Below are 23,033 nucleotides of genomic sequence, written 5' to 3'. Positions count from 1 at the left end.
GCAGAATTGTGGCAAGTTCAGTTCTAAGGGGTTAATTTACCTTCTCCTTCCTGTTACAGCTTCACATTCTAGAAACCATTTCTCCACCATAAAATCTAACTGTATCTTTCAATGCGCAGAGTTACAAAAAGTGGTGTGCTATCTTTCTAATGTAGCTCTTGTTTCCATGTGAAATATTTGATTTTAGTTTTAACACACTAATCACAGGCAAAGGAAAAAACTCAAAGCAATGATTAAAAAACAGAAGTGGTCCAGCAAACCCCGATATGTCTCTATTAATATAGCCGTCTCTTATAGCTACATCTCTGTCTGTTTCTCAGGACGTACATCTACTTGTCTTCTTCCATATCTCTGGAAGAGGAACTGAGAAAGAGAATAATTTAGGCATATGTCAAAAAGATGGAGAAAGTAGTCCTTGTTTCCCAAATCCCTACAATAACGTGTTTACTTATCTTGAACAGTGAACTCAGAAAAATGGAAATCATATTTGAACTTCATATTCCCTAGTGGGTATCTTGTCTTTGAACAGAAAGGAATCTCATATTCTTCTATTACGTGCTCTGGCCCATCACCTCACTTTCTCTCTATTCCCCCTTGCAAAAGAAAGCATTCGAAAGCAAGTCCTGCTGTGTATGCATAATAAAAGCCATTCAGAAAACACCATTTTAACAGATCATTTAATGTTATTATTGTGAAGAGTTAGAAATCCAAGGTTTTTTTTCTTTTTGTTTTATTTTTATTTTATTTTATTCTTTTTGTTTTAATTTTTCTGTTAGGATACTGAGCAGGCATAACCTGCCGTTACTAAAACAACAAACTCTCGAATAACTTCTTCATGGAAGGAAATTAAAGGCTTCTTAAACAGCAAACAAACAAATACAATCTCTTCCATGTTGACCTAGATATTTTTCTGGTGAACAAAAGCTAGACATAAATGTTTACATCTTGACCTTCCCCACCTCCATCAAATTGGAGCTGACAAGCACTGTCAGAATAAACTTCTTACTCTTCTTTCCTACTCCTCATATGGAGATGTCTTTTAAGTCTTTACCTTACTCAGCCATTGCAGTACTTAGAGGTAAAGGGGAATTCTATTTGACTTTTATGAGGACAAATGAATTGAAGGACAGGGCAATATATCAATGAGACATGGGAAACACAGTTGTCAATAATTGAGCATAACTATTCTTTCTTTTCATTGTCCTCTAGAATGACAAAAATGCATACATTTTACTTCTGGAGCATACAAAATTGCTTCTTTGATACTGTGTTTTAATTGTTGATGTAATTTGTATTCTTTTTCGTTGGCTGATATTATACTGCAAATTAAAGAAACCTTCATTTTATGGAAGCAATGAGAAGAGGTGGAGGTGAAGATTCAAAGGGCACTCATTAAGATGCATTCTGTTAGTGCTGCATTTCTCTGAGGTCCCTGTGGCCATGCTCCCAGGTAATTGCTTCTCCAAGTGGGTCTTTCACAGTGCCAGAATGCACAGGGCCAAATGTGAGAGTTGACACCAATTGGTATTGACTGAGTAAAACTGTTGTAAAAGTAATTACTAATGGTGCCTTTGGTTAAACACCAAATGCAATTACTATGTAACAATTATGATAATGATCAGAAATGATGTTCCAATGGGAGGAAGGGAAAATAGAGTGATAATTGCCGAGGCAATTGAGAACAGTTCTAAGAAAGCTACGTGAAACCCCTCCTCCCTTCAAGGTGGTGTTCAATTTTTATATTCATAATGAGATCTCCATGACTTCCTTAACACAGACTTCTTTAACCCATTATAATCTTGGGTTTCTTGAATAGTTGAGATCATTTCAATATTTTATTCATTGGCTTGTTAATTCAATAAATATGAACATTAACCTTTTCTAGGACATGTGATATGTAAGCCATGTAGTGTATAAGAAATGCTGAATGTTATATACTAATGGCATAAAGTAAAGATAAAAATATATATATAATGTAAATTCTATCACATATTAAAGAGATTGAAGGAGAGTCAGGAAGATATGGGGCTGAATTACAATTTAAGATAAAGGAGAACATACATGATATCTTTCAAAAATGAGGAGAAAGTATTACAAAATCTTTATCATACTTTTGTTGTGGAATATTGTTTTAAGGTGTGTTGCATGTTTATGCTGTGGAACATTTGCTTTAATGATGCAAAGGTGTGTTGCATTCTTCTATGTTACATTTATTTATCTCTGTGAAACTGATATTTTGCCACCTGATGGTCTAATAAATAGCTGAATGGCCAATAGCAATGCAGGAGAAAGGATAAGCTGGGCTGGCGGGCGGAGAGAATAAAGGGGAGAAAAAGCAAGAGAACAAGGAGAGGAGGACACTAGGGGCCAGTCATCCAGACGCACAGCTAGCTATGGAGTGAGAGTGAAAGTAAGATACACAGAAGTAATAACAGGAAAAAGCATAGAGGCAAATGGTAGATGGAATAATTTAAGTTAAGAAAAGCTGACTAGAAATTAGTCAATCTAAGGTCGGGCATTTATAAATAAGAATAAGACTCCGTATGTGATTTTTTGGGGGAGATGGGTGGCAGGCCCCCAAAAGAGGAACAAAGAGTAAAGAGTCAAAAGAAAAAAAAGAGTAAAACCAAAAAGCAAATAACCCCTTTCCTATTTATTGTATACATTATGTACATGCATATTATATGTACAATATATATAAAACCTGCTGCACTCTATACTCATCTTTTATGCTATTGTTTGTCTTTTTGCTACTTTTAAAATTTGTGACAAGCTCCTATTTTTTGTTGTTTGTTTTATTTTACTATATTTTAGTATATTGTTTTGAAGACTTACTTCCTATATTTCTAATCTTTTCCACATTTAGTTAATTACATTTAAGACTGTAATTCTCTTTCTCATAATTTCCTTCACTTTGAAGTTCTCCTATAATTTGGTATTTAGCAGCCTTATTGGTCTCCTTTAAAATAAACTTTGAATTTGCATGGATCAACCAAGTAAGAATGTAAGATCTTTTATTCCAAAAGCTGAAGGAAAATTTTCACAAAAAGCAAAAATTACAGTGGTTTCTTTTTTTGGTTTGAATAAGAATGGCCCCCATCAACTCATAATCTTATTTTAATCTTTGGTCATCACGGAGGGCCACTACCTGAGACAGATTAGGAAAGTGCTGTGTTGGAGTAGTGCTGTGTGGCCTTATTGGAGGAAGTATACCAGAGGGAATGGGATTTGAGGGTTCAAAAGCCTAAGTCAAACCCAGTGCCTCTCTGCCTCCTGCCTGTGGATTTGGATGTTGCATTCTCAACTACTTCTCCAGTACCATATCTGCCTGTGTGCTGCCACATACCCCACCTTGATGATCATGGACTAAACCTCTGAAACTGTAAGCTAGTCCAACTAAATTCTTTCTTTGTAAAAATGCCTGTAATCACAGTGTCTCTTTAAAGAAATAGATACGTTCTCAATTTGTTAATGTGATTTCTATGCTTGGGTCTGTTTGTAATACATTTTACTATTTTCCTTCAAATATTGCTCTGAGTGATGAAAATTTTAATTATCAACATGAACTTTACTGTTCATCTTGGTGATATGTGTCAGTTATCACTCAATGTGATAAATAACAATGAGAAATAGTCAAGAAGAAAGATATATAGTTCTCATGGGCTCAGTGATTTTCTTCCCTGGTTCCATGGTTGCATTCCTTTTGGGCTCCAGTGAAGCAAACATTGGTTGGGAAAATGTACTAGAGTAAATTTGTTCAGTACATTGCAGAAAAGGCACCGTAAAGGAGTGAGGGCAGAACACAGCCTTGAAGAGCTTACCGAAGGGACCTACTTTCTACAACCAGTCCCTTTCTCCAGAAAATTTTACTACACACTAATAGTATTATCAAATTATCATTCAATAAATTCATCCAGTTACCTCTCAGGCAGAACCAAGCTTTTAATATGAGTCTGTGGGTGACTTTTAATATATAAATATCCAAGCTGTACTATTGCAGTGTCAAAATTGTGTGTTTACATACAGGTTCATGTGCACATGCTGGTGTACATGTGTGTACGGAGGCCAGAATCTTATGTGAGTTATCATATTTATCAATCTCCAACTGTTTGTTTTTGTTTTGGGGGGTTTTGAGACAGGATTTTTCTGTAGCTTTGGAGCCTATCATGAAACTAGCTTTTGTAGACTGGGCTGGCCTTGAACTCACAGAGATGAACCTGCCTCTGCCTCCTGAGTTCTGGGATTAAAGGCCTGTGCCCCCACCACCAGCTTTCCACCTTATCTTTCAACACAGGATTTCTTACAAAACCTGATGGTTAATTATTGTTTATACTCACTGGCCAGTAAGCTCTGAGTAGCCTCTTGGATTCTGACCTCCTAATATTGAATTTCCAATCTCTGTGACCATGCCTACCCTTTGTAAAATGTGGTTCTGTGGATGTGAACACTTGCTGTCATAATAACGGGATATTAATTTTACTGACTGAACCATCTCTCAGGCCAACAACATGGATTTTCTTGTGTGTGTGTATGTGTGTGTGTGTGTGTGTGTGTGTGTGTAAGAGGTATTGGAAAAGGTTGTATTCTGTAGCTTCCCTGGTACTCACTGATATTACAATCACCAAAATTACACTATTGCTATTCTGCCTTGTTTTGTATTTCTTGCCAGAACAGTGAAACACTCTACAAAATACACTCACTATGCACCTTCTTTTTTAATTTACTGATAAACAGAGAGGGACGATAAGAAAAGAGAACTGTGGATTTAACTTTTTATGTCATTGCATGATGTTGTATAAGTAAATACCTGATTCCCGCTATTAATTATTTGGAATGTAGTTCTTGGAATGTTGTTACTGGATCATTCTAGCCAGTTCTAGGTGTGACAGAGAATGTGACCATAGGGTTTGTCAGTGAGCTTCCCTTCTTACCTGTTTATTCATAGTTAATGTCATATTTTTCCATTCCTAACATGTTGAAAAGTCCATTTGCTTTACCAGTCACATTTTTTTTCAGTTTACTATTTTGACCGTAACCAGGATGTGTATTCTGTCAACAAGACAGTATCCCTTGTTTGTTCTTTCTTCTCAGCATTCTTACTTTTTCTGTTATGATCATCTAGATCTTAGCTTTAGATGTTAATAATCATTAATATTATGACTTAATTAACTTAATTTCTTCAACATTTACCTTTGTATTCTTTGTCTACCTTTTCTCTTTTACTCTTTCTCTCTCTCTCTCTTTCTTTTAAATTCAGAGCCAACTTGCTTTCCAAACAAGTATATAGCCCAAGGCATACATGAATTCCCATCTAGACATGTTAGCTCTCCATAACCAAGAGATTTGAAAGAATAAGATCATATTTTGTTTCATTTTTCTATAAACATAACTTTCATTCAAAATAAACTTTCTCAATGTGCAATTTTAATCCAGTCTATTGTTTATAAAGTCTGGGAGCTTAAACCTATTGACTGCTCTAGGCATTTCCCTCTCAACTCTAAAAGTGTCTCATATTTTTTGTTTCTTTCCACCACTACCACCTACATCTTCCTTTAATATATCATCACCCTGCCTAGAAAATGGCATTATTGTTACACAGCATTGAACCTCTTATTATACCCCCAACCTTCCCTACTCAGATCAGGATGATTAATATAAAAGCACAAACATGTGCCTGTTCTGGTGTTCCCCTCCCCATGCCTTACATTGTTTGGATGTTGTATTACTAATTTCTCCATGCTATGACATAATACATGACACGAACATCTTAAGGAAGAAGGGCTTTATTTGGTCAAGAGTATAGTCCATCATGGCATTGAAGATGTGGCAGCAGGACCATTATCAGTAGGAGGTACTCACATTGGTCCTACAGCAGGGAAGAAGACAGAGAAAGATATGCTGTTACTCATGCATTTTGTAAAATCATTTTAGGACCTTACTCCATGGGGTGATACTACCACCTTTAGGGCATGCCCTTCCTCTTTGGTTAAACCTTTTGTATTATTGAGTATTGAGCAATTTGAGCATACCATACTACAGATTTTAATTATATTTTTTCTAGTATTTGTATGTCATTTTTGTGGTGATCGAAAGGATAAAATGGGCAGAGCAAAATCAATAGTAGAGAAAAATCAGTTACAACTTCACATGAACAATTTTCCTTATTCTCTGTGAACTATAAAAACCCCAATATTCTCTGTCTTCTATTTGACCCCCAAACTTTTATCTTATCTATGACCCCCAATTTTTCTGTCTTCTATGTGACCTTTGACGTGACCTTGCATATTTGTTTGCATATGATAAACAAATTCAATAGCTGACTATTTAAACAAAGGACTGTGAGTTCTTAATTAATACTTTAATAATTTTTGATAATTATATGTCAATATAGAGTTACAATTGCACTCAGATAATTATATTGTAAGGTGTACTTATAATTAATTAGTAATCTTAGTGTCATTTTAAATAGCTGATTTTGGCTCTAGTTTAGTTCCTCATTGTGGACATGTTTCTTCCATAAGAATAGTATATATTTCAACTTTTCATTAAAATAGCACATTATTCTATTAAATTTTTGTAACATGAAAAAAGAGTGGATATCACTGATTTCTTTCATTGACTCCATTCACTGAATTACATCAAGACAAAGCAGGAAGCAGTTTTTTTTTTTTTTTAATGAATGCTGTTTCCATGGAGTTCCAGGGAAATATTTAAAATATGAAATACACTAACATAAGATTCTGTTACCAAGGCTTGACATGTTTAAAAATGTTCTAAGCTATTAATGAGGGGCCCTCATTCATCTGGTAAGTATATAGGGGTTTCCATATGTGTCTCCAGTGTGAATGCTGTGGTGTAGCCATTATTGTGTATCCACATAGAAGATTTAAAGCTATCTTTTCATCTCGACATGGTTTTATGAGCAGCATATCACTATCTTCCTCTTAAATTCTTTTGGTTTTGTGTCAAAAGAAGAGCGACACTGCTACTGTTGTTAAAATATTAACTTCTTGCTAAAGTGCACTGTGAAGTGACAGGAAAAGACAAGGGAAGCTTGACAGGGGCAGAATTCACTCATTTTTAAATTAGGTTGCGCGAGTTCTTACAGACACTGCGGCCCTTGTGTCAGAACCTCTCTGATGGAGACGGGCATATCAGTGAAAGGTGCTTCTGAAATGCCTGCTGTAGAAATGTAACTCTGAATATTAGAGAGCACAATTCTTGACAAGCCCAGGGCCTAATATGTGTGAAATGTTCTATGTTCTGCTTGTTCTTTTCTCTTCTTTTGATAGCTTATATATTTCATACATCTCTCTACAAAAAATTTACAAGATTCATGTTATAAACAGTATCATTTTCTCTTGCATCATAGGGGTGTCATATTTGGGGCCCATCTTACATCTCATTGAAAATAGTGTTTATATTATTGGCAAGTTCTTCAGAAGATGATTTAACCTCAGTCTTTGTTTTAAATTAGGAAAAAAAAAACAATATAAGATAACTGATAGATGAGTGGACTAAAGTGGTTAAACCACAATAATAGCACAATGAATGAGTTAGAAAACAGATGCAACATTTTTGAAATATATAGCCCTTTATCTTCATGCACGATTTTAAAAATGCTCTACTGTGAACAACCTTAATAAATACAAACATTTCAGTGTAGTTAGACACTGAACCCGAACTTTTCAGATGGATATCAAGGCTTATTCCATTTAGAGCATGAAGTTTATGAGTTATTGTTGTAAGGAGGCCAATTGTTCATTTCCCGGCCACCCAGACTTCCGAGATAATCATACAGAAACTGAAGTAATTAAATTATTGCTTGACCCATTAGCTCTAGCTTCTTATTGGCTAACTCTTGCATATTAATTTAACCCATTTTTATTATTCTGTGTATCACCACGTGGCTGTGGCTTTCTGGCTAAAGTTCTGGTATCTATCTCCTGCAAGGCTACATGGCTTCTCCCTTATTCCACCTTCTTCCTCCCTGCATTCCCTGCCTACCTAAGTTCTGCCCTATCAACAGGCCAATGCAGTTTCTTTATTCACCAAATGGAATTCACAGCATACAGAGGGGAATCCCACATCAAGTGATTACCTTTTTGTATGGGTTTCAAAAATAATGTTCTCAGCAGTATTGTCAGGATAATTGGAAGCAGTTCAGTAAAGAGACCTGAGATTCTTATTAGCAGTTTATCTCAGCTGTAACTCAGGCATGACAAATCTATAACATGAAGCCAAGTAACTTCAGACTATAAATGGAAAACTATGGACAATGCATGATGCATGTTACTATTGTTACAACTTTTAATGTAAAGGTGAAATATGAACAAAATAAAATAATCCTAAAACAAATAAAGATAAAACACATATTTGCACCTAGAAGACATGAATCTATTAAACATATTTTTTCTCCTAAAACATAAGAATGGATGACAAGTTGAGACTGGGCCAAAAAAGTAATAATATTAATATTCTCTGGCACGAGAAATAGGGGTATATGATCCTATTACTCATGATATAGAAAAACAGAAAATTATTCTTTCATTTCAATAAATTGTTCACAAAATATTTACTAAAAGATACCTTCTGATTATATTTTTATATATGACAGACTCCATATTTCCATAAGGTTTATAATTATTAAATTAAGGCATTCATTTTAAAGTCTTAATTTATGCATTAAACATTACAGGTTAGCATATTCTGGTGATGTGTATGACAAACACCTTGCTTATCCTTTTATCAAGAAAGGTCCCAGTTATCTTTCATTATTATTTGCAGCCCAAAATACGTAGACAGGTTTATACACACACATACACACACACACACACACACACTTGAACATACAGGCACACAGAAAGGAAGGAGAGAGAGAGCACACATACACTTATACTTGTAGCACCTCGCAGACAGTCCAGTACTGATATATATATACAGTCAGGTAGAATTATATTTTATATGGTCTATAGTTACTCATCAAACAGGTGGAACTTCCCTAAAAATTAGTGATCAAGTCACACCAGCATTCTAACATTGTAGAATCTCCTATTTAGATTTTCTTCTCCGTGACTGTATATGGACTGAGTAAGATCCAATCATATCTGAGAACTTTTTGTGTAGATCTGTAAGGATCTTTTCTCTTCTCCTCATGAGCAGTGTAATACATCCCATAAACTTCCTGATGCTGAGTAACCATAAATACTTGCTTTCTAACCTGTGCCCATGCAGTAGATCATGGGGCTAGCTAAGTAAGGTATTATGAATGGCTCCTCTAGATAATAAATCTACTGCTGTAGCCTGGGGTTTGAATTTCTTAAATAAAGGGATACATGGAGCACCAAATATATTCTTACACACACACACACACACACACATACACACGCACACACACAGTGCCAGTGAAGAGCTTTCTTACTTCATGTAGACAAGAATAGTTAAAAAAAAAATCAATCAACCTTTTGTAACACAGATGGCTAATTGTGGATAGATTTATATGACATATACATTCCTCCAATTTTGGATAAACAATGGATGAAAGTAATAACAAGTGTGATTTGATTTTAAATGTAGCCTGGGTTAGAGTGTAGACTGAGTTACAGAGTGTACTGTCCATGTAGCTAAGAAATGGGGAATTTTTTTCAAAAGGCACTGAAGGTGTCTGAGAAAAGGTATGTTCTTAAAAGATGTTTCACCGATGTGAAGTTGGAATCTCAGTAGTTGGGTAATACAAAATAGAGACGGCAGTGAATGGATCTGTAGGAATGGAGGCCTTCCAATAAATTCAGTACATGTATGAGGATTAAAACTATGAAAAAGACTAAGAGGACAAGGGGGGAAATAATCTTAAAGACATATAGCATGTAGTCAGGTAGTTCCATATGTGGAAGGAAACCTTACCCAAGAGAACTTAAAATAATATAGTTCCTAAGCACACAATTGTACACTTGAGATTATGATGTTTTTATTTTAAAAAGAAAATCATAGATTGAACTGGTTAAAAGCAAAAAGAATATAAGGCTAGAGAGAAGGATCAGGGATAAGGCTAGAGAGATAGATCAGTGGTTTCAAATAATATGCTGTTAATGGAGAGGAAATAAGTTTGAGTTCCAGCGATCAGGTCAGGCAGCTCATAACCACCTATAATTCTAGCTTTTGGGAATTTGATTTCCAATTCTATCGTCCATGAGCACATCATTGCCTCAACCCTGCTACAACACGCAAATTCACATAATTTTAAAAACAAATAAAAATAAAGGGAAAGAATAACAATAATACCATTTAGCATATAGTTTTAGAAGTTTTAGGAGAAGACAGAAAAGTGTGTCCGAATGTTAAGAAAAGAATGGGTGGTAGGGATGTATGGTGTCAGCTACAGAAGAAGGATTATTCAGTGATTTCTTATGTTTTACATTGTTTTCATGTGTATTAAAATGGGTAGGTGAGTATCTGTGTTTTATTTAAGAAAGAGAAAGAAAACATATTTGGTGATTATAGATGATGTAAGGAGACTATTTAATGTCATCCATATGGTGATTAATTTATATGAATTGGAGGGCACAGAATAGGTATGCCAAGCATTTATATCCAAGGGAATTAGTGTAAAGAGGAGAACCACTCACAAATACTTCCCTGAAAGATGGAGATAGTATCAACGGTATGTAAATAAATGTTCACTATCTTGGGGTTTTCTACCAACAAGGATATCCACAGAAGGCAACGATGTGCCGTATGATATTCTGGGCTTATTTTTATGGGATGTGCTAACAGAAACAGGATGAGCCCATTTCAGATTTGCAAAGACATTTTACTGTAACAGAGAAACTGACCCAATGTAGAGGGCTTAATTATGCTTACACAAATATGATAAAAATAAGCACCTGGCAAGAGCCTGGCACTCGACTGGACTCATGCTAGTTTCCGTAACTGCATAAACTTGGAGACCTTAGGGAAAATGAATGTATTGTCCAAAACCATTGAGGGTCTGAGGACTGCAATCACTTTTACATTTTAATCAGAAATTAAAATGAGATATCAATAAGTCTCGGCTCCCTGCAGGAGTTTTAGGGAGTTCTGTGCTGGCTTCTCCCAGACTCTATTTTCTGTCCTTCTTCTTCATATGTTAATCTCCCTCTTCTTCCTACTGGAAAGAACTCTCCTGGGATTAAGAAGCCACACCAAACAACCCAACAGATTTCCACCACTCCAAAATTCTTAATTATGCCTACGAAGTCTTTGGTCACTTAAAGTGACATTTATAGGTTCCTCTTTTTTTCTGAGGAAACTGTTTTTCTTTTGTTTTGTCTTTTTTTGTTAGATTATAATTTGTGCATATACATTGTGCATGGTACAAGATTTCATAAGGACATTTTCATACAGGAATAAAATATAATTTTACAACACTCAACCCATATCTTCTACCCATCATTTTCCTCTCCTCCTTCCATAAGCCCCACCCCATTTCACAAAAGTTTTGCTTCCCCTTTCATGCCCTATATACATATCTTATTTTCTGTACCTACATAAATAGCCTCAAGTGAGAAAGAACATGATCTATAAAGCTTTCTGCTTCTGATTTACTTTGTCTGATTTGATATTCTCCAGTTATGTCCATTTTTCTGAAAATGGCATTATTTTATTCTTCAACTGAGTAAATATCCATGATGTTGATCAGGTGATTCTCACATTTGTGTATTCTTATTTAATTGTGAGAGATATAAAAAGACACAAACATATACATTAATCTGTAAACTTTCATAAATTTGAAGATGAATATACACAAATCTATTAACTAGTCCCTGCATAATGTGACAAGAGTTATGGGTGTGACTCGGTGTTAGATAACTTATCTGGTATATGTAAAGTCCTGTGCTTTATCATCAGTACTTTATCATCAGAAAGAAAAACAAAAACATTATTATCACCACTACATTAAAATTCTTTTTTACACACACTCTTACTCTCTGTATCTCCTCTTCACATCTCTCCCTGGGTGGCTAAATGTAAGTCCAGTGGACAAGTCTTTCCCACATATAGGCTGACATAAAATCATGCCAGCAGGTTAATGTCACATTTCTCATTCTTCTGAAGCAGGGTAGCAAATTGACATTTTAGAGACCTAGAAAGGCATGTGTCAGAACTTTTACTATGAGCACAGTTTTGCTATTTTCAAAGATAAAGCATATTTTTTATTGAACCACAAAATGAAATTAAACTCTGCTATGCCCATGCACGCTTCTGTTTCCCATGAAGTCTCATGACTATGAGCCAAATATCTTCCTTAAGAGACAAACATTTATAAACCTCAAGGGGAAAGAGGTAGCACTCACATTAAATGGCAAGGCAGCTACAAGAAGTAATCCCATTGGCGATTACTGAAAATACTTGAAATATTTATTTTCAAATAAGCACTTGAGATCTGCAGAGATCAAATAGATAAAAATCCCCTGACCTCTGACTTTCTCTAGGCAATTATTTCTGCTCCTGGAATCTAAGTCTTGGATTGTTGCTGACTTCTTTTTGCTTCCTCACAAACTTGATTATGTTGTGATTATCTTTTCAAAAGAGTCTGCCTGTGTAGCTCTGACAGGCTTTGCAATTATTGTGCATTGCTGAGATTAAACTTGTAGCAATCCTCCTGCCAACACTTCCAGAGTGTAGGAATTGCACGTAGGCTCCACCGTCTAGCTTCCTCTTAATCTGTTTTCACTGTTTTCAAATAGGCCCTTATTTCAAGGCTGGGGAGAGAGCTAAGTCTCTAAATTTCTTGTCATGCAAGCATGAAGACTGAGCTAGATCCCCGTACACACATGTAAAACCAGAAGTGCTGGTGCACATGTGTAATCTTACAGGCATAAAACAGAGACAGAGGGGCTCCCTGACCATCCATCCTAGCCTACTGAAAACAAGGTGTACAACTTCCGAGGAACAATGCTTAAGGTTAATCTCCTGCCTCCACATACATGGGTACACCAAGGCATGTAGAAAAAGCTTTATCTCAGATAGTTGGGGAGTAGTCTGCGGAGGGTGGCAGAAAAAGTTAAAAACAATGATATGGATGTATAAAAATGTCTTAATGAAAAATGTAGTTTTGATCAGGCCTGAAACAGTTGTTTGGTACTGTATAAACGACAGCATAATTTATACTACCGTGGTTTTGTGTTCATATAAATTTGTTATATATAACACACCATATGAACATTCCATTCTTATTTATAGAGGACCTTCTCACCCACCCCCACCCCAACCATCCAAGATGCTGTTGATACAACATCTCATTAATCCTTGCCGAGAATCTTGTAGGTGTTACGATCCCAGTTTTATAGATGTGGAACAAGCAAGCGTAGGCTTTTGTTCATGAATTTCAAAAACAGATAAATCACGCCACCCTTGTACTATGTGTCAGTTAGAAAGGAGGTCATTAGAGGGAGGTGGCTAATGTGACACATGAAAAATGCACCAGCATCTCTAATAAGGAATGGCAGAGTCAAATAAAGGAAACAGAGTTGTCCACAGAGTGCTTCCACAGTCTGAATTCTAAGATCCCAAATGAACCTTGGCAGCTCTGTTTGAGTTGTTTGTTAGTTTCTTGTAAGCACCAGAAATAAAGCAAAGAATCAGCTTCCATGGGTGCAGTGTGAAGATAATTTTTAAGAATAGAGCCCTGGTGAGGTTTCTCTAACAATTTTGCGGACGACAAGGCCTCTGAGTAGATAAATAGATCCCACATTTTCACTAGACACACATAGCTGCAAATGTCAACAGCAACCATGGAAGTGGTATAGAATTCACATGCCATGCAGAGCAGAGAAAACTATATCCTCATTACGTATGGCCTTTCAATATTTATTTCTCTTTAAAAGAACTGAAGGGTAAATCAGGGTTTTGACCCCAAAAGTGATGTGGTCACTAACTACGCACTGTGATGGTTTCTATGGAGCACAGCCAGAGTGTGATTTCACTCAGCCCCTGGCTTTCCCTTTGCTCTTGTCATGCCAATTGAGCCTCATTATACTTTTGTCTATATTTTTAAATTTATATAACACAACCTGTCTCGTATGTGCTTTTATAATATTTTGTAGCTATTACTTGGATGGTGCATCAGGAATTCCAATAAAGATAATCTCTGACCCTAAGTAGATATAGCGATAAGGTGTGTGTGTATGAATGTTCATGAGTAATATATGTGTGCAGTGTGTGCAGTTTATAGGTGTAGTGACTCTGAGTGTATGTCGTCTGTGTTCAGTTTATGTATATTGTGCACATGTGGTGTGTGTATATTGAGATACAGCATAGAATTAAATCTGAAACAGGAAAATTATTTTTTAAGACAAAATAACTTTTAGTACTTTGATATAGACTTAAACAGAATACTTTTGGGTCAATAAGAGAAAAATTGCAACTAACTGTGAGGAGGTTTTAGTCTGAAAGCAGTATTTGGAACAAGCTTTGAATATTTATTATTTTTATCTTTCTTATTTTTTTAAACAAAATTTCTCCTAATATCCTTGGCAGTCTTCAAACTCCTTATGTGACCAGACTTGTGTGTGCCAGCATGCCTGAGAGGCACTGAAATCATTAAGCAATGAGAAGTTGTTGAAGAGAAAACCATGATCAGAATTTATTTTATAAAAAATTCTATTTTCAATAAAAATGGAAGAAAAGATTACTGTTAGAGATCTCCTTTAATACATGCACCACGGAGCAAATATATTTTCTTATCCTAATCCTAAAATACATTTTCTTATGTATTTTATCAGTTGTTTTAGAGATAATACAAGTTAATTTTTTTAAACTACCTCAGTGAAACAAAGAAGCATAATCAACACTCACGTGCTTCTAAAAATGATAATTCTTTGAGGTCACTTAATATGTGTGACTGTGAGACCCAATTTTTGTGGCGGGATGCTGGGAGCATTCTGATAACATGTTCTGATACAGATTTTTAAAGCTTTCCAAAATCCCATATGCTAAAACATAGGTCCCCAGACAGACAATATTGGGTGGCTTTTGAATCTTAAATGGGTTGGTCCATTGGAATTTGAGGTTGTTGGGGTGCCATTTGCTGAAAGCAGCTTTATTCATTATCCAATAAAAGCAACACATATACACAAAAGGACGTCCCATACTAAGTAGGTATGATTTGGATTGCTGTTTTCGTGGGAGACTTATCAGGGTGAAGAAAAATTTCACTACCTTTGGAAGCTAGCACAATATTATGAAAGCTAGGAAACAGGAAGAAGCTTTATAGGTCAGATCCATCTCATATCTTCCTAGTTCTGTATCCTAAGTAAACAATGTCTTAGGCAGTAGGGACTTAATTATCCTTAACCTCTGAGAGGTAACCAAGAGCAACATTAATAACCCATATTGTTTAGCCAGTCACTTGTGTCAGTTCCCGATATCTCCGTGGGGACCTCCAATTGCCACCGCGCCCCCGTGTCTGCGCTCTGTGCGCCTCTTTGGCTTCCCTAGCAGCCCGTACACTGTCATTCAGAGGCTTGTAGACCACCATATCCAACACCTGCAGCTGCTCTGAGTACGAGACCTTCAGGAGTTCCTGATGGCAGGAGAGTGGTTTCTGGTGGGTCTGGCGGAGGCATGGCTATCTCTATATAATCTGTCCCTGAACACAATAAAGGGGGCATTCTTGGGAAATTCAAGGATGACTCGTGTCACTGTATCTCTGTCTGTGTGTGTTTGTGTATTTTAACCTCCAGTCCCTTTGCCCGAAGCTCACGAACTGGGTGCCTGTGCACAGAACACAGACACGGGGGCGCAGTGAGCGGCAACTTGCATTACCAATCACTTAAAAAATGGTTGCTTATTGCTGTTTTATTTTTTTATTTTTGTTTTCTTTTTTGTTCTTATTGTTGTTTTGGTAGTCTGTGGCCCTTGTAGGAGCATGGTCAGATCAAATGGCATGACTTTATTTAAAATTATATGTAATTTTAGGTAAATATAAAATAATATGACTCCTTGAGATTTTATCGAGCAATCTCAATGCTTCTTTTTTTTCTTAATTACTCTTCAGTCATAAAGGTGATGACTCCCATCAAGATAGAAGAACTACAGAAATGACTTCATTTTCTCTAACACCCGTTACCTGTTCTTCATTTAAATAGTCTTTGACTTGAATATGAATGCCTCTCCTGTGTGAAGTTTCAATTCAGAGTAGGAATTTCAATAATTAATTAAAAACACTTCCTGTTTGTTAGTTCAATTCAAATCACACCACAGTTTTCCACATCTGTGCACGTGTTATTTAAGCTTCAGTTACACATGTACTTGTCCACTCTGTAAATTAAGAATAACTGATATCAGAATGATTGCCAGGGATCAGGTGAACTTTTCAGTCTCCTCTAAGCAATTATTCCATGTGTGTATAGATATTTAACAAAGTTTTGTGGAATCATGAACTTTTGTTTTTCCCTTCTTTAACTCAACTACTTAAAGTATGTTAGACGGGCTGCTCTCTAAGAACCATTTAACCATTTATACGGAGTTGAGTTTAGCACCTTTAGCAGGTAATTTCCCTTCTTGGAATTACATTCACTGCAGAAAAAAATTAAATACCCGGTCTTTTTTATCATCACTATGCGGGTAAAGAGATTAAATTACAATTTGTAAAGTGAGCGGTAATATACAGACTTCATTTCGAAACACTTCTGCATTCAAAATAAATCTGCTATGGTCTTATAACTGAGCATAGCCACATTACTTCACAGAGCTCACATGGCCTGCTGACAGATACAAGAATTGACATTTAATTTCTGTACCACTTCCCAAATGGCTGAGAAAGTTATCATTTTCTTCCTTTTTACTGCAATATAAAAAAGCCTAATAAAATCCATCAAAAGCCTTATTTTCTTGAAATCAACAAATTTGGGGCTATTGTGATATCCTTTAGTCTATTTTACTTGATGTAACAACTATTATTATTGTGTGTGTGTATGTGTGTGTGTGCTACTATTATTTTTGTGGTGCCAGTTGTCAAACATGCCTTTCCAAAGCAAACAATTTTCCCTAAGAACATATCTAGTTCAATTGCTTTGAATGAACTCTTTGGGAAAACATGATAGAGACTTTATTTTCTTTTTCAAGAAATTACTTCTTGGAAAACAAAAGTTTAATACTTAAATTAAAATCTTAATTACAGATGAATTTAATCTATGAACTAATAATAGCTTACCTAAATAGAATTTTAAAAGTTACAAATTGCTTACACATATATGACCCCCCTCATTTAAATTTTGCCATAGCCATTTGCGCAGATATTGCCATTTTAATTTAATTTCAACAGACAAACTAAAAGTTTAGGAACAAAGAAGCTAAAGCTGAACTTTATGCATCTGTGCATAGTTAGTATGTGCAGAGCCATAATTAGAATGAAAGTATTTGGATTCCTCAGTCCATAAGGTTAATTTGCAAATAAACAGGAGTACCTCATTTCCATGGTCAATAGCTCAGGGTTACATAGTCTAAGAAAAATAATTAACATTTGAGCATACCAGAATCAATCAAAATACCCCATATATATTGATCCCTTGAAAAAAGTTTTAAAAGCTTAAACATAAGGAAATTCATTCTCCCAAATTTAAAAATGTATCCAGAGAAGCCAAATTTTGTACATTGTTGAACTAGGTTTTAAACCCACACTGAACATACTTTGAAACCTTAACATTCTCTTGTCTGTGTTTGAAGACTAAGAATATGTATAATGAAACATATATAAGTTGATTTTTTCTTCCAGGACTAAGTTTCATTGAGCTTATGGAAAATTGTACTTGCACTTTGTTATTCTATAAGTATACAGTAGAAATTGAAATTATTTTTCTCTTCTAGTGATTAATTTATATTCATGGTAAAATGTAGAGAAAAGCTGCTGGTTCCTTTCCCAGCTACCCGGGCTTGAATAATAACACAGAAACTATATTAATTACAAAACTGTTCAGCCAATATCTGTCAAATTTCTAGCTAGCTCTTACATCTTGAATGAACGCATTTCTATTAATCTACGTATTGGCATGTGGCTGTGGCTTACTGGTAAGGAACTGTGGTCTGTCTCCTTTGGCAGCCACATGGCATTTCCTTGACTCTGCCTTTTTTCTCTCTATATCTCTGTTCGGATTTCCTGCCTGGCTTTACTAAGCCATTGGTCGAAACAGTTTTTTTTGATAACCAATGGTAATAAAACATATTCTTAGCATACAGAGAGGAATCTCACATCAGTAAAATATTCCTTCTTATTCATTTAATCATTTTAACTTAAAAAATTTTATAATAGAAATAAATAAGGGCTTGTATTGTTGATGTTTCATTTGGGACTAGGCCCCCACAGTCACTTGTTCTCTGCATTTTGATCAGTTGTGTCTTTGAGTAAAGGCCTACATCTGTTGCAAAGGAAGCTTCTTTGATGAGGGGTGAGAGCTACACATGTCTTATTCTCAAACATATTGAGAATGCAGTTAAAAATTCTAATTTCCATCATTATTATTTTAAATATTTCAACAGCTTATTTCTAAAGTGGAACATATTTTAGGTTTTTTATTTTTGTTTTTGGTTTGCTTGTTTTGACTCTACTGTGGGATTAGGACCTCCTCTTAACATTTACTGAATGATGTTACATACCCTACGAAAAGCTAACAGGTTTTGAAAATTGTCATCCTATGTATTCTCAAATAGCAAGGCCATATATTTTGAAGGAGTACTCTATTTTAACTATTTACAGTCTCTATAATATTAAGACTATAGCAGCTTCATAATTCTCAAAAAAAAAAACAGATGAAGAATTTGAGAATTACATTTAAATCAGCCTCTCACTTGGGCGCTATACAATGTGATTATATTTCTGGGCTGAGCCCACTGAATTGCAAACCTGAGCAATGGCACTTTCCTAATTTGCAGTGGAAAATAAGCATGCAAAGGACAACAGCTATGGCTGTGATTGTCAAAAAATTGATCACAACCTCTAGAGATGCAGAAATAATACTGGGGGAATGTTTGTACATGGCATCTTTTCTTTTTTAACTTTCATTGTTTCTTTGTGGATTTCACATCATGCATTCCAGTTACATTTATCTCCCCATTTCCTCGAATCTGCCTTCTACCTTTGTAACCTCCCATCAAGACCAAATTAAAAAACAAACTAACAAAAAACCCAAAGAAACAGAATGAAACGGTCGACCAAGTTTTCTGTCCCACCGGTTCCCATAATTGTTTAGTCCCAAATAAACACACAGAGGCCTACATTCATTATAAACTGATTGGCCTATTAACTTTGGCTTTTTATTAACTCTTATAACTTATATTAGCCCATAATTCTTGTCTGTGTTAGCCATGTGGCTTGGTACATTTTTCAGCTAGGCAGTCACATCTTGCTTGCTGTGTTTGACTTCCTCTCTGTGTCTGGGTGATGATTTCAGACTGAAACTTCCCTCTTCCGAGAATTCTCTTTGCCCTGTCTCTACTTCCTGCCTGGTCACCCTGCCTATACTTCTACCTGGCTACTGGCCAATCAATGTTTATTTAAAATACAAGTGACGGAATACAGACCATTGTCCCAGAGCACAAAACTAAAAAAAGAAGAAGAATCTTGTTTTGAATGCTGTAGTGTGGCCTATTCAGTCACACAGTTTGTCCTTTATTCATTCATGTTTATATTCAAGTGTTCATTGACAAGAGTCATTGGCCTGGCTTGAAGCCTCTGGTTACTGCTAGACTACCAAAAATGGCATTTCACTGGGCTCCTCTTAAATATCTCGTTGTTGCCTTGTGTCATGGAGATCCTCCAATTTTGGATTTGTAGGTTTGTTCTCTTCACATGCTCCAGCAGGAGTCAGAAAACAAAGGAACAAAGACCTTCCTTTCGGCATGATGAGAGTCATGATCTATTGTAAGGTCATTAGGGATAGCCCTAAAAGATTTCCGGTTTAAGTAGTGAATTGGCTTGTAGCATGTTTATATGTTAAAAACCTAAGTGTTGTTATTGAACCTCTCAAATGCAGGCTAGAACAACAGTTTTTTTTTTTTTTTTTTTTCCAGATCGATGTTTTTGTCTTTAAATAGAAAACATGAATTTACTAATTCTCTCTTCCTATCCTTCCCCTTACTTGTCTTCTTTAGGACCACCTCAGAAAATAGTATCACCCAAACAAGAACATGATGACAGGAAACACGACAAAGTCGCCGACAAAGGAAGTGAGAGTGGGACTTCCTGCAATGAGCTCTCCACATCCAGCTGTGACAGTCACTCAGAGGCCAGCACTCCACAGGACAACCCACCCAATGCCCAGCAGGCTGCAGCTCACCAGCCTAACACCTTAACCTTGGATCGACCCTCCAAAAAAGCGCCTGTGCAATGGATGCCACCACCAGACAAGCGTAGGAACAGTGAACTCTTTCAGTCACTCATCAGCAAGTCCCGAGATACAAATCTCTCCAAAAAGAAGGTCTGTGAGAAGCTAAGTGTGGAGGAAGAAATGAAAAAGTGTATTCAGGATTTTAAAAAGATCCACATTCCAGATTGTTTTCCAGAGCGCAAACGCCAGTGGCAATCTGAACTGCTTCAAAAGTATGGGTTGTAGTAACGGTGATGTTCCTGGCTTGTTTAAATAGCATTCAATGTTTACTACAATGTCACCACCTGACTGTTGGTAGGTGTGATTCTTGCTGCTCTTCCTTTTTGTGAACAGTGGATGTGGGACAGTATTTTCTTTTCATTACTTTTGTTGTTGTTTTTAGAAACATAATTTTAAAAATGAAGCCAACAAATGTGTGTCAAAATGGTGTATCTATCTGATTCAAGCCATTTTGTAATAATGAATGTATAACGTGCATGATCAAGAAACTTAGGAATCTTGATTTTTGAACTGTGGTCAACTGGACATGTTTGTCATTCTATAACTCACCAAGCAAAAATATCTTCATATCACAGCAACTCAGACAACAATGTGGATCAAACAACATGAAGTAAAATTTTAAGTGATGGTTTTAGAACTCAAATCTACAACTGTTTAAATGTTAATGCAATAAACAAGTATTATTTTTGCATGAATACAATGTTATAAATAAATCACAAGAAATAGGGAAGATCTGTTCGTTGCTATGAAAGAAAAAATGCTAAAAAAAGCAAAAATTATATATATATAGTTTCAGGCAAAGTCTATAAATGTAAGCTGTCTAGGAGGCTGACTTCCTTTGCTCCAGATCTGTGGTTCTTTTGTGTAGGTGTATGGTGTTTCTGTATGTTAAGATGGTGTAAATATGCCTTATACTGTTATGTTAGGACATCAACATTCATCTATCAATGCTAACCATAATTATTTCTGTGAAATGAGTCTTTTTACATCAGGCTGTGAGAATTGGTACAAAGATGATTTAAAAATCCTATTATCGTGTTAATCAAAATAATTGAGGGAAATGACAAAGCTTTATGTATTTATTAAAAAAAGGAAAATGTGTTAAAATCCCTTAATTTCTACTGACTTTTCTTTAAAGATATTCTTTTATCACCCTTAATTTTTACTTAAAACAGCATATTGCATGCAGGATGGTTGTTAAAACAGAATGCTGCAAAGATTAAGCATAACTCAAATTGAACTAGTGAGAGATCCTGGTACCAGTGAGCTGCTTAATAACCTCACGGTCAGCAAGAGAAGAAAGACCTCATTTGATAATGCGCTGAAAGTTTATTTTCACTGACAACCAGATTGAAAAGCCTCTCACAATAAACTGGAAGTTATCTTTTACAAAGCAAGAGACAAAAATGTCAACTGTGTGCCGCTGAAAGGTCACTCTTGACGAGAAGTGTGTTCCACCCAGGTATGTGGAGACAGGCATTTACTGATCAAAAGCCACACAATTACGCTTTCAACTCTTCAGAGAAAGAAATACAAAATACCATGAAGTTGAACTGAAGAAAATGAGCTAGGAGAGGTAAAAATATCCTCAAGAATGAATTAAAGTTTTTATGCAGGGACTTAGGAAGGGAGTGTGTGGTACTTGGGTGTCTTCTCTTCTAGCTTATGGAGGATATGAGCAACATCCCTTGAAAGTTTAAATAATGATGTTCATATCAGGTTTTTTTTGATTTTTCATAGTATTATTATATGAAATGCCATCTACCCATGGCTATAAAAGTCATCTATGACATAGGACTAACCTTCAATTAACTGTCTGGTGTAACTGGAGCTTTTCTTTTGTCCTGACTCCTCAGGCTCAAATAAGCACACAAAAGTTTACATTAATTACAGAATACTCAGCCTATAGCTCAGACTTATTAATTAGCTCTTACAACTTAATTTTATTTAAATTATTAAATTTATTACAAATTAAATATCTATAATCTACATTTGGCCGCATGGTGTCATAACTTTACCTGTTCTCTAGCACATCTTGTTCCTCTGGCACCTGGCTCGCATATCCCTCTGACTCCACCCTTCTCCTCCTGTAATTTTAGTTTAGCTTTCTGGCTTGGCCTTATTCCGACCATGTTGGGCCGCCGTAAGTCATGGCCTGCCTTTTTGGGGTGACTTCTGCTGTGGTCCTGGCCATGGCAGGTTGGAACATTCCAGGGTAGGAGCATGAGGATTTGAAATGTTAGGCAGGAGAAACGTGATAAGAAAGAATTACAGAGACATAGGATAGTACCGGGAGGGCATCTTAGTGAATACTCAATGCTGAATTTCTCTTCTGAGTTGTGAGTTCATTAGTGTTTAATTTTCCATACAGTTTTATGTTCCAATACAAAAAGAGGGAGAAAGGCAAAAGACTTCTTTAACATGATACAAAGGACAACTGAACTGTTACTTGCTTCAGTACTTTGAAACGTCAAGCAATTTATTCATGAGAGAAACATTTTGTATTTTAGACAGTGAGCCCACTCTAGACTGAGTATCCTGAAGGCAGACACTCCCTAGGTCAAACCTCCTAATTCAGAATAAGGAGAAGTATGGTTGAATCTCTGACTTTTGGATACACCTCTATGGGCCATCTTGGAAAACAGCAAGTAACCACACCTTAGGTCAGGA

At 35.9% G+C, this 23,033-nt stretch overlaps 1 protein-coding gene across 1 annotated transcript in view; it reads left to right on the top strand.

The window, feature by feature from the left end:
- Kctd8 (potassium channel tetramerization domain containing 8) overlaps positions 1-21,432 on the top strand; it is a 215,313-nt gene extending 193,881 nt beyond the window's left edge. Inside the window, exon 2 of the mRNA XM_057772150.1 lies at positions 20,128-21,432. Coding sequence (XP_057628133.1) covers positions 20,128-20,588 — 461 coding nt within the window. The 3' untranslated portion in view covers positions 20,589-21,432. The remainder of the gene's footprint in view (positions 1-20,127) is intronic.
- The last annotated feature ends 1,601 nt before the right edge of the window (positions 21,433-23,033 follow it).

This window comes from Chionomys nivalis, chromosome 6 (genome assembly GCF_950005125.1).
Source record: "Chionomys nivalis chromosome 6, mChiNiv1.1, whole genome shotgun sequence".
Classification (NCBI taxonomy): domain Eukaryota; kingdom Metazoa; phylum Chordata; class Mammalia; order Rodentia; family Cricetidae; genus Chionomys; species Chionomys nivalis.
Note: the sequence above shows the minus strand (reverse complement) of the source record. Positions and strands in the feature narration are given on the sequence as shown.